Below are 13,267 nucleotides of genomic sequence, written 5' to 3'. Positions count from 1 at the left end.
CTGTATGGCGTCGAGGGAGATCGCCAACAAGGTCTGTATGAATCCTGTCTGCGCCGGCCAACTCTAATGTGTGGGTCGTGCGATACTTGAACTTCATAAAGGTCTGCAACGCTTGCTTCTTTGGGCCGTGCCGAAAGCGGCACAAAGTCATCTATGGCTCCTTCAATGCTTCAACTTCGTCTATAGTCATGCGTCTACCTTCTTCAAGATTCTCCGAGGATAAAAATTCATGAAACCACTTCCAAAACAAAAACTTAAACATACCCATTCCATGTAAAGTGACTGGAAAAAAACTATTATTCTCTAAAGACTGTGCGTGCAATGTAGATGAACAAAGAGAATGAGTGTCAAACCGTTCATCAAACACACGCAAACAATTGATTCGAAACTTGTGTTTCTGATCTAAATCAATCAACTGTGGCAAATCACAATGGAAATGCCCATGCTTGATACTCAATCCTTCTCGTGCTCTTTCGGATACAGTGTCATGCCAAGGAAGAGTAATGGAATGTGAATTCTTGGATGCAAACATTGCATCTTTTCATGAGTAATCCGCATACATCCGTGCTCATTCATGAGTGAATCGTGCTCATCGTACAATATGTCATGCCTATGAAAAGGGATCACATAAGGACGGTGACTAAAATACACGAAAGCATCACGAATGAAACACTCAAACAACGCGTGCTGACTAATAATTTGTACACATAATACTTCCTGTGGGGGTTCTTTGAACCTCGACTCAAGAGCCAAGATCGGTTCTTCGTGATCAATCCAATCAGCAATGAGGTTTGCTTCACTAGAAAAAGCATCAACTAAACCATCATCCTTGTGAACAATCACATCAGTATCCTGCAAATCGTGCTTGTGAGTAGTCACATCTTGATCATGCAAATCATCATCTTATCCTTACCATGGAAATCATGTGTGTCATGCTTTAGAAAAGAAGAGACTAAAAGAGTCTCCTTTTCCGGATTCTTTGCAATCTTCGCCTACACGTTAGAAATGAGAGATGAAGAATGAACAACTTGCCTCCACGAATGACAAGGGGAGAGTCACTTTTGGCATTGAAAATGAACGTATTTTCCGCCCAATCAATGAGAGGGTTATGCTCACGTAACCATCGACTTAAAGCATATCACATCGTGAAATAGGAGAGACTACAAATTTTCTGTGGAAGGACACTTGTTGAACAGTAAACAAAACATCAAGGCTCTCTTGCGTGATGAGAGAGTCCATACCGGGAGAGAAGCCTGACACCCCGAAAGGAGATGTCTTGCGAACCTCCAAGCAGGCTTTTTCGACAAGAGAGTCACTAATCAAATCATGCATATTGCCTAGGTTAAACAATATGCCAAAACACTGACTCTTCACATGACCATAACACTTAATGAGAGACTCATCAATGGGAGGATCGTGAGAAACTTGGGTCACACTCGTGTTCTCATTTATTGCGTTGACAGAGAAAGTGGGTTCTGTGGGTTCTTTAGTTTCAGTAGATTCAAACTTAGGACATGTTCTTTTTATGTGACCCTTGATGTGACAATGAAAACAACGACCTTCCTTTGAACAAATGCTTTGTTCTTTCCGACGTGATGTTCCTCCTAAAATTCCTTGTTCTCCTTTTTTATATGGAGTGAGCTTAGGTTTAGCAATTGTGTTAGCTTTACCCTTAGGTTCATTTGGAGAGTTCTTTTCTGAGAGACTATAGGAAGATTGGATAGAAGAGTTACCGTTCTTACCGTTCTGAGAGTTCTGAGAAGTCTCAGAGGTACTTATGGAAGTCTTGTTTTCCTTAGGCGTTCCCTTGTTGTGCTTCATCTCCTGTGCGAGAGCAATCGCTACCGCCTTGTTGAGATCGATTAGATCAAGTCATAGTTACCCGGAATGGGAAATCGGAAAGGGGAACGGAGAACGGCAACGTGCATGAAATGCCATTCCCTGTTTCGGATATTCACGTTTGAAACATGGAATGGGGATTCAGAACGGGAAATTGTGATGGGAACCGGGAACAGGGACCTGAAAATGGCCATTCCGTGTTACTATGGATCAAGTACCTCCACATCAAACTTGATATACTTATCCAATCCATAAAGGAATGCCTCTTTGCGCTCCGCATCTAATTTGCGTAATTGAGTGCCGAGCTACAAAACACGATTAGAGGACATAACTGGCATATCATTCTGCTTGAGGCCACGCCAATCGTCCTTCAATCGTGCAAGGTACTACGGTGGCATAAACCGCGCCTTGAGCTTGTCTTGGAAGCCGGCCCAATTGAAAGAAAGGGACACGCTGTCCTCCGCTTCCTCTAGGTACGCGGTCAACTGTGCCTCTTGCCATGCGTGGTACCAATTAATGGCATCACCGGCAAGATACATAGCTGCCGTCAAAACCTTGCTATTTTCTGTCCTCTTAGTTGTCACAAAATAAGCATTAAATTGATGCAACCAAGAATGAATAATCGGAGCATCCATCTTACCATCATACTTATTTAACTGGATCTTTTCTGTGACGGGGTTGTTGAAGTCTAAATCTCGACTTGCGCCACTTGATGAACTACCAACATCTTTGGTCTCGATCGCCTAGCGCGCTTGCTCACGCACACGCTCCATGGCTTCCTCTCGTTCTGCTTTTCTTTCTAGTTGTGCCATCGCAACACGATTGGCCTCTTGTTGTTGTGCCATCATGTCCATCATCGACTTGACTAAAGCCTCCATAGGATTTGGTGCAAACCGTGGCGTAGATGGGAAAGGGGGAGGGTCAGAAAAACCTCCTGGTGGGGAAAATTCTTCTTCACCTTCTTCATGCTCATCACCTTCATGCAAAGTATCCATTCTGCTTCGGATGATGACCATACACTGAGATCTTTGGTTCTTAAGTTCACGAGGAACTTGGGTTCTTGTGGGTCTTGGGTTTTTGGGTTCTTGAGGTTCTTGAGTTCTTGAGGTTCTCGAGCGTCTTGAGGTTCTTCAGGTTCTTCTTTAGATTGTAGCTACACGAACTGCCATCAAGAACGGACAACTCTGATTTGTCATTTGATGGGTGACAATAAACATCGCGAAGGAGTTTCCGTAAGTTCGGTGGAAAGGGCCGGGTTACGAGTGCCCCTGATGCGTCACATGATGGGTGACGGATGCATCAGTAAGGGGGCATCCCGTAGGCTAAGGAGGAAATCCGAACTGAGTAAGAAAATACGCTTAAGAACGCAAGCACAAGAATAAAGATGGGTTCAATGAAGCTTTTTACGAAAAGCAGGAACATTTGCGGGAGGGCAGATGCTTTCCCGCGAGGAGTCTGTGTCTGCATTGCATCTGTGCCGTGTCCTGCACCCAGGGACGCCTGGAATGTGTTCGTGTAGCATTGTTTTCACTAACTGAGTGAGTTTTTAAAGTTGAACAGGTTCACACTTTATTTTATAAAGTGGCCGGTCACTTTTAAGTGACCAGCCCTTTTATTAATAAAATAAAGCAAGGCTCTTATTAAAAAAAAGCCAGCGCTAAAAGCTACACAGGGGGCTGAAATCTGCGATCTCTCTCTCTCCTCTCTCTATAAAGCGCCAGCACCAAAACGGAGGGGTTTCCTCGGGTTCTCGTGCTTGTATAAGAATTCTCCCTGAATAAAAGAATACTCTTAACGGGGGGGGGGGACCAGCCCATCTTCTGGTCCCCAATACTGTGTCGATCTTCTCCCTTCTCTCATGTTTGCAAAGTATTATATTTTTCAAATTTCTAAGTGCTCGTATACGCTCCCGTTTTGTGACAGCAGCTAGCACGGCAAGATCAAGAGAACATCTTGCTCCCAAGCTCTGCAAGAGGAACAAGGTGCTATCAAAAGCCACCAAATAGACTGTCAAGCCTGTCCACTGCACATGGAACCACAAGAACGGTATGGAAGTAGTCTATGCAAAATGACTCCCAAGTTGGCTCCATATCCCTCTCTAAAGGGAGAATACCCGAATCATGGATAACTGTCATAACTCTCGAACAGTCTCTCCCTGTGTAATTGGATCACCAAAGGGAGGTGAATCCGAAAGGAAAATATAGAATACATGTGGAACCTGGAACCAAGAAGACTGTCTCCCCATTGTGAAGAATGCTCGAGCTAATTGTAATTGGTTCCTAGTCCGAGAAGGACCACTATCCACTTGTACAAGAGATAACATGCCAGTCTAAGGATAAGGGAAGTAGGTGTGTCTTGTATGGTACAGTCTCCAGGGATCAATCTGGAGGACGAGGCATAAGTATTGTTGCTCGGATGCACTGGGAAGAGCAACCATCACACCACAAATCCGAAAGACGAAGCAACCACCGAAATGGCTAAGGAAGAACGTCCGCCAACCATCCCAAGCCGCAAGAAATAGGCAACGGAAACCAAGGACTGGAAGACACCGTGCATGGTACTCTGTTGAATGGAGCATAGGTAGTCAACTGAAGATAATAAGCTAGAAGCTCCCTCTGAAACAAAAGTATCCTCAAAAGTACGCTATTAGGTAACAACCGACTCGACCCACTTCGCGACAAAGCAAACACTGTCACTGAAAGCTCTAGAGCTAAAGCTGAGAACTCCCCCAAGAGTCCCCCTCCCGCTCAATCTTGGGAAAAGAGAATAAATACTGCCAAAAAGAAATCTGAGAAAACCTGGAGTAAAACTGCTTCCGTTGTAACTGAATAGCAACATCTAAATCTCATGGAACTCGAGACTCAAAGAGAATCACACCATCAGTAAAGTCGGACTGCTAAGAATAGGAAGACCTAAAAGGTCGTCACCTGAGGATCATGTTTGCCAAAGAAGCCGTCGGGGTCCAAAGACCTAGCTACTCAAGCAAAACCATGCATGTCCACACACTTAGAGTAGATTCATATCTCTGGTTGCACACAGCATGATCATCAGCAATACCATCAGATTCCATCAAGGGCATTTTGCAGTGCAGAAAACCTAATTACTTAATATTTTTAAGTCACTTTTGTTGGGAAACTGGGTAGGGCAATTTGGCCAAGTGACTATATAAGAAACCTAGCGCTAGCACTTTCTGGTAGAAGAGGCAAAAGACCACCATCAAGTGCACCTTCTCAGCAAGACCGGCAAGAAGACTCAGCGTTTTCAAGCTACCAAGACAGCCAGCGTTTTTCCAAGTGCAGATCAACCCCAGTGTTTGCATTTGCAGATCCACCTGGCGACAGCAGGACGGCAAGAGCCTAGCGGTTTTGCTGCAGATCTCGGATTCAGCCCTAGAGTTTTTGCACCAAATTTTCAGCCTAGCGTTTTTGCAGTTTCCCGACGTCTACACCTTCTCTGCATCAACGTTTTCAGTTTTCAGAGTATAAACTCCGCACGCAAACCCCAAACCTCGCAGATCTCACCTTCCCATAGCAGATCCTTGCCACACGATCAGATCCACCGAAGTTTGCAGATTCAGCTCGGAAAACGCAGATTTCAGCATCTGCGCTTTCAACGTGTCGTCGTCACATCGTCGTCATTGCCGTCGTCACCGACATAAAGTCAGAATTCATCAAATAAAGATTTGCAGATTTCAGCCCTTAGCATTTACAGATTTCATCCCGTCTCCTCGTCGTCGACATCGTCAGCAAGTCCATTGCATTGTAGAGATTTGTGCAATCAATAGTAGACCGCTCTCGCCATAGAGAGTGGGGCCTTCGGAGGAGGGTTTGACAACATTCTGGTGTCATATTCTTCTCTCTCTATCTCTCAGTCTCAGCACTTTCATTCACAGTGTTTGCCACTTTGTTTGTGATCTTTTGCACTCTCTCACTAAAAGAACAGAAGGCTCTACCTTCCATAAGTAAAAGGAACCTTGAGCACAGTTCGGAGCACTCATCTTGAGCAAAGTTCAACATTCTCATCCGCTGTACCTTACATAATCACATCTCGTTCGTACTCCTAAGTCAGCCAAGAGGAAATAAAGAGCCGTTTAAACTTTAACCACTTTGTCAGGGCTTCTTTTCTTAAGAGAAGAGTGGACCACCACGTCATGCATTTCCTTTCAAACATGATGCTGCTCTCCTGATTTTGGAGTGCTTTAAGTAGCGCCCTCTAGAGAATGCGATGTCAAATTGTTGAATAAAGGCTAGAGCCTTGGGAGCATCTCGAAACCCTGAAAAGGTTTCAAACTTTATTGTCTGTCCACCCTCCTTGAATTCCTGTCTTTTTGCCCTTGTCCTCGAGAAAATCATATTGGTTCGCTCTGTAAGAATGCTTTTTCTTTGAATAAAACATGTGATCATCGGAGCCCGAACTCTCAAAGAAGGATGAATCCTCATCAAAATTGTCAGAAAAATGTTGAGATTTGCGGTATGGTATGCTCTTCTTGGCCTTCTTCTTGTTCTTTCTGATTCTATCGTTCTTTCTTCGTTTCTTGCCCTTTCAATCCTCATTACTCAAATTAGAAGAGGAAGAGCTATCCGACATGAGGACGAACTGGACAATCCTTCAAAGCGTACATGCTTCTTCTATTTTCTTACACTTGCAAAGAAGATTGACCGCCCAAATAACCAGGATAGTCAGCCCCCTTGTTGCGTTTCTTCGATTGCTTCTTCGCCCCCAAAAGTTGGTTGTAAGGTGCAGCGGAATGAATGTTGAACTTTGCTCAAGATGAGTGCTCCGAACTGTGCTCAAGGTTCCTTTTACTTAGGGAAGGGAGAGCCTTCCGTTCTTTAATGAGAGAGTGCAATGGACACAAACAAAGTGAATGGACACTATGCGTGAAGGTGCTCAGACTGAGAGATAGAGAGAGAAGAGAATACGACACCGGGAAGTTGTCAAACCCTCCTCCGAAGGCCCCACTCTCTATGGCGAGAGCGGTCTACTTATGATTGCACAAATCTCTACAATGCTTGGACTTGCCGACGATGTCGACGACGATGAGGACGACGACGAGACGGGCTAAAATTTGAAAATGATAATGGCTGAAATCTGAACATCTTTATCTGTTCAATTCTGACTCTATGTCGGTGACGATATCGATGACGACGGTACGACAACGACGCGCTGAAAACGCAGATGCTGAAATCTACGTTTTCTGGGCTGAAACTGCGAACTTTGCGGGATCTGACCGTGCGGCGAGGATCTGCTACGGGAAGGTGAGATCTGCGAGGTTCGGGGTTTGTTCTACTGTGTCTAAGGGCTAAAACTGAAAACGCTGATGCTTCTCGGTGTTCCGTCGAGGTGAATCTACAAAACGCTATGCTGATGCAAAAACGCTGGGGCTGAAAACTGTCTGCTGCCGGCCGGTTATCCTGCAAATGCAAAACGCTAGGCTTCTTGATTGGTCTTGCTGTTGTGGTTCTGTCGCCAAGCTAATGTAGAAGCAAAACGCTGGCTGATCTGAGTTCTTGTCCAAAAACGCTAGCTCTTCTGCTGTGATGCAAAAACGCTAGAGAGCTTGGGGTCTTGCTGAGAAGTTGTCTGTGAGCAATGCTCCTGCTGCCTCTTCTGCCAAAAAGTGCTAGCGCTAGGTTTCTATTTATACAAACTTAGTAAATTTGCCCTACCTACTTTCCAACAAAAGTCACTTAAAAATAATAAGTGAAAAATGTCAAAAATAGGAAAAATAGGTCTATGCACTGTAAAAATGCTATTGATGGGATCTGACTGGAATCTGATGGTCATGCTGTGTGCAACCAGAGGATATGCATCTAATCTAAGTGTCTGGACATGCACGGACTGCGAACACTCACAAAAGTGCTAGATCACTTCCTATTCTAGACTGACTTGACTGAATTGAACCTTGGTCATGCTGTAGCTTGTCCACGAACACATAGGGTTGGATGTGTCACGTGACATTGGTTGACGTGTCTTTCGACAACGTCATCAAGTTCATCTTCAGTAAACATCCTTGGGACAGGAGGTTTCTTGAGGGCTGGCTTTATTTGTGTGTCAATGGCTTTCAGCCAATGAGTATGCACTTCGTCAATCGGGATGTCGGATCAAAAATTTGGCAAATTGTGGATCCTTCGCAAACTGAAGCATCTCCTTTGCGCAATGATCAATCATCAACCTGTTGCTAACATTGCATCTCCAATAGTTGATACCCCATAGGCCCGTATTTTTTATCTGCTGATCCATTCAAATTTCCCATGCTGCCTCCCGTTCCAGAAGTGTCTGGAGGATTCGTCTGATTCTTGCCAAAATCCATGTGTGTTGCGGAAGAAGGGATCGGATTTCCCGATAGAAGAGAAATTCGCATGAGCTCTGATACCACTGTAACAGACTTGGACACCCCAAGTCGAGAATCTGGCACGACACACGAGAGAGAATCACTTTAAAATACTTGACACTTAATTCACACTTCAATTGAGTCGACACGGCCCAGCGTAGTTCCATGCCCAAAGAGATTGGCCCCAAAGACTGGAACCCTTTCGGTATTTCTTTTTGTATTAATGCTTGAGCAAAGTACAATTGCCCGCAGGTCCTCTCTACTCACCCGCTCGTCAGCACACATGAGCTACAAAGAGACCCAGGGTTCTTATTTAAAGGCCCTTGGCCATGGAAAAGCAATTACATGAAAAGCCTTCAACTCAAAGGCACTTGGCTCCCAAAGCCCTAGCGCAAAAGCTGCCAGCGCGTTTTGCGGAATTTCGTACAGGTGCCACGTCAGCACAGCCAACGCAATTTACGGATTTCCATACGGTTTACCACGTCAACACAGCCAATGCGATTTGCGGATTTCCATACGGTCTACCCGCCAACCTCTTTTAATATTGCTAGTGTCCCCAAGGCCCTCTCAGCAGGTGCCCATAAGTTGGGACAACTTATAAGTGGTCTTTTGTTCGTTAGGTATGCCACGTCATCAGTTTGTGACAATCTAGATCTCGGTCGAGGAAGCCACTATAGGGTCACAAGGGCCTATGAGAGGCTGCCCTAAGAAGGCGCTGCACCAAGGAGATGATCATCAAGCTCTGCTATTACTGCCCGCCAAAAACGCTAGAGTTGAGTGTTGTTCTATGGCTGGGGGAGAAAAACGTTGGGTTGAAAGGGAAAAACACTAGGGCTGCAAGCACTCTCTGCCCTCCACCCCTCCTAGGGGCGTCTTGTGCTCCCCAGAGCCTGCACACAACTGCTCCTCCCTAGCGCTCCTGCCCTCACCTATATACCTAACAATGATCATGTCAGCCAACCATCAGCCAGCTCTCATGACCTGGGAAATGTAGGAAAAATAGGAAAAACAGTGGGCTGTAGGGAGCCGAACCGTCTTGAACATCGTTTAGGGTCCGTTCCGCCCGTTACCTCTTACTATGCATGGAACAGAGCCAACCCCAAGACTAAACATGGCTAGACACAACCTGACATGAGAAACCTACCTCACGGTGGCCGGGCACAGCCACAAAACAGCCCTCACTCCCTAACACCTGTCCCTGGGAGAAACTGGGACCAACTGGAGGAATCCGGAGAGATGCCTGAACTCTTAACAATTTTTATAGATGAACTTGCCTATTGAATAAGGAGGTTATGTGGTGGCATTATCACAAGAGTCTTGCTACTTGTCTAAACATATAAATTTGCTTTGACAAGCGTCCTTATATGTCTCAAGTGGCTTGGGGAAAGTGTCTTACCTTTTGTAAAAAGAAAATATCCATATAGGAATCAAATGAAAGCTCTTTTCGAGTAGAATACCTAATGCTCAAGCATTTTCAAAACAGCCCTCAATGCAGGTCATCATGCATGTTTTATTGTGTGTGCACCTAAGGTAGATTCCATCCGTTCCATACACTTGTATCCATCTATATCTCTCTTCAAATAAGGTAAGAGGAAATCGTCCGTTATGCTTTTCAAGCATGCCTATGGCCTTCATACTTCCTCACCAAGGGATGGAAGTATGTCTAATCAATCATGGTTCCATTAACACAAGAACACATGTCCAATTATGTTATCTTTCAATCGGAAAGACAAACTTTGTAATCTTTCATAAATTTCTTTCTTCATGAGTTTCAAAGGCTGATGACAGTTATGCCCCCATGCCACATTAATTGGTTTCAAAACCAAGTACAAAGTCACATCTCTCACCCAATAAGAAGCATCAAGGTTGAAGATCTATGCCAAAAAACAGTGGACAAGTTCAACCTCTAACTCAGAAAAAGTGCCAAGTTGAACTGCTTAAGCCGTGGACAAATTCTCTTGGCCAAAAAAAAGTGACAAGTTAAACCCTTGAGCTCGTGGACAACTTCAACTCTGAGCCAATAACAAGGACCAAGTTGACACCAAAGGAGGAGACAAAGATAAAAAAGAGGAAGCCCCAAATTTGGCTTAAGGGAACAATTATAGGGTAAACCCAACTTTTGAACCGTCAATCGTGCCTAGTTGTAAGCCTTGCATAAATTGGCTAGAACAGAGAGTCCTAACACCTTAAGGTTTTTGAGGTCAAGACGGCTCCAATTTGTAGAAATTAAGCGTACATGTGCAAAAATGATACTGGGATGGGTGACCTCCCCAGAAATTGTGCCCCATGCCATATCACTCTCAGTGCATGCAAATGATGCTTTAGCCCTACGTGTGTGCAAACACAAAATAGTGCTAAGGAATATCCCAATGTCCTTAAGTCCCTACTTCGTAATGGAATGAAGGGATCTGAGACCACTAAAAGAGAAGCAAGCGTGCAAATACAGACTTTTCAGTCTTGTGCATCACACCAAAGATAGGATACATCTAACTCCAAAAAATATTGTGTCACGACCCCCTCACAAGTAAACATGAAAGCTTTCATATTCCTGTATATCTCAGTAACCCAGACCAGTAATCTGTTGAAGCTTCCTTTGTACAATCATCTAACGCGTACTTAACCAGCTGTAAACCGGAGCAGTGATTAACAAGCCAGACACGATGAGGTCTTTGACAGAGGTATCAATAGAAACCCATGAAAGGCTGTAGGCACAAACAATGGGACAATGTCACTGAGACCTTACTCAGCTACTTAACACTGCAAATACATGTCTCTGCACGCACGCTTACATGAGCATTGTCTCAAAATTGTGTTTGTATCTGCAAGCATGCAGACCAGGTATGCGCATTTCTTAAGCGTACACATTGTTAAGAGATGAAAGTGTTACCCAGTCTCCAATGTTGCACTCATTGTTCTCGTCATGAGCCATGAGCTTGGTGCGGCGCTGTACCTTCTTCTTGTGAACCGTGTCCTCCCAAAAATGGTACGACGCCACCACAACAGACTTCTGCATCCTGTTCGACAGCACCACCCCGATGATGGGCTTCATGTTGCTCTGGCTCCTCTCTCGAAAATCTGCGCTGTGCTTTGTATTTACTTCAAGTTCTTCACTTCTAGGCCTCCTGGCCGCGTTGCAACACAAGACATACTTCTTTAGAAGCCGTGAGGTTGTAGAGGCTCCTAAGATATATTGGTAAGGGCTAGTAGGGGGTACCCAATTGTAGAAAATCAGAAATTGGTTGTATTGGTTGAATGCAAGGGTTAAGAGGAGAAGGAAAAGGGAAGACCAAAGGTAGACCACGTGGAAATAGGGGCACAAGACCTTTCTCTTTTTTATCTCTCTCTTTCTCTTTTTCTTCTTCGTCTCTCTCTCATCTTGGCAAAGCGGTAGATCCCTCTCTCTCTCTCTCTCTCTCTCTCTCTCTCTCTCTCTGCCTCTGCAAGAGGCAAGGTCCCACTCTTCATGGCGTCGGTTTGCTGGCTCTATCCGCAACCCATAGGGCGACAAAGATCTCTTCAAGCCAGGGGCAATACGACGCACGATACTACTGCAGCCCCGTAGGGCGCTATTGTGTCCATGTACGCCGAGGCAGGGACAGGACGAGAAGCCTCGGAGAAGGGGTGCAGAGAGAAAGAAGGGAAATGGTCAAGTCTTTCTCTTTGTTTGCGCAAGGCAAGGGAAAGAAAGGGGAGGCAGGCAACAGGCAGGGTGAGGAAATGGAAAGCGAGGGAAGAGGGAATCTTCCTATGTATTGTATTTTCTTTTAAGTATTCCCAGTAGACCTTACAGAAGAATGTGCTAACGATTTTTTTAAAATGCATATTGATACGATTTTTTGTGTCCATGTAAAGAGGTAGTCAATTTCACATTGGTATATTTTGTGTTTCTTTTCTCGTTTGTTTTTTTTATCGTTTTCTTCTCTTTAAAGTGTCCTCCCTCTCTCCCTCTCTCTCTCTCTCTGTCTCTCTCTCTCTCTGTTGTGTTCGTCTTTCCCAACTGATATTGTTGCAATCTACATGCTTCATCATAGCCCGTTGCTATGTGCTATAGACTAGCGCATCATTTTTGTTTTTGTTGAGGGAATCTTTGAATTAGGAATACCTTTTAATTTTTTTGAAGCCATTAGGAATACCTTTTAATTCTTTGTAAGGACTATATTGAAGAGTAAATAAGAGAAATCTTAATAATAAGGCCTTAATCATTGGAAATGAACTACTCAAAATCTAGGGTCACAGCATGTGTGTATAACTAGGCATGCATGTGCATCAAATGTGATTGGGTTAAAGGGAAGGAGACGATTGTTGTAATGCTTATAGAATTACTCAAGCCGAAATGTAGAAATCAATAGGTGCTTAATTAGGATGCAATTAGGGAATGTGGCATCATTCAGCCTTAGTGTTTTCCAACTACAACAATATGGTCACCATTTATAGGTCCATGCTTCTTGCCTAGAATTTCTCTTAGAAATTAGGAAAGATTATATAAAAATGTAGGAAAGGCTTCTAAGAATCTAGGAATGATTTCACCGATTAAGGGAAAAGCATGACGCCCCCAAAGGTCAATTTACTTACTCCCTAAAAGTTCTCAATGACATATAGGAAAAAGAGGAGAAGTCTACGGCTAGTGTGTGGACACACATACATAGACACTTGTCTAGTTTTGGATTACGCAAAAGATCCCTTTCTAAAGCTATAGAAAGCATGAGCCAAGAAAATTAAAAACAATTACATTTGCCCCTACACATAAGAGCATCGATACCCTATATTGATCTCAAAATTGAGTATACGAAAGAAGTGGCAATGCTACATTTTTTATTCCCACAATCCACGATGGACTATTTATCAACAAAAGAGATATTTACATGTAAGGGAAAACCTACTAAATTATGGTTCTTTTTTAAATTCACCTTGGATATTCCATCGATGAGAAATAAGATCTAATGTGTGATTTGATGTGTGTTGGTAGATGCATAAATGCGGATACGAGGCCTCGTTCATTTTGGGTGGCCTCCAATTCTACAATAAAGAGCAAAGTCAATTTAGCTCTTAGTCTGTAGAAAATCCCTCTGAAACTATGTGAACTTTTTTTAAAAT

At 44.0% G+C, this 13,267-nt stretch overlaps 1 protein-coding gene across 1 annotated transcript in view; it reads right to left on the bottom strand.

Annotated features, from left to right (window-relative positions):
• The window catches only part of LOC147455210 (uncharacterized), a 41,985-nt gene extending 30,672 nt beyond the window's left edge, over window positions 1-11,313 (bottom strand). Inside the window, exon 1 of the mRNA XM_086515221.1 lies at window positions 11,061-11,313. Within this exon, the coding sequence (XP_086371347.1) occupies window positions 11,061-11,222 (162 nt within the window). The 5' untranslated portion in view covers window positions 11,223-11,313. The remainder of the gene's footprint in view (window positions 1-11,060) is intronic.
• Window positions 11,314-13,267: the final 1,954 nt, after the last annotated feature.

Source organism: Adiantum capillus-veneris, chromosome 6 (assembly GCF_014529385.1).
Source record: "Adiantum capillus-veneris isolate H3 chromosome 6, ASM1452938v2, whole genome shotgun sequence".
Taxonomy (NCBI): domain Eukaryota; kingdom Viridiplantae; phylum Streptophyta; class Polypodiopsida; order Polypodiales; family Pteridaceae; genus Adiantum; species Adiantum capillus-veneris.
This window is presented reverse-complemented; position numbering and strand designations above follow the sequence as displayed.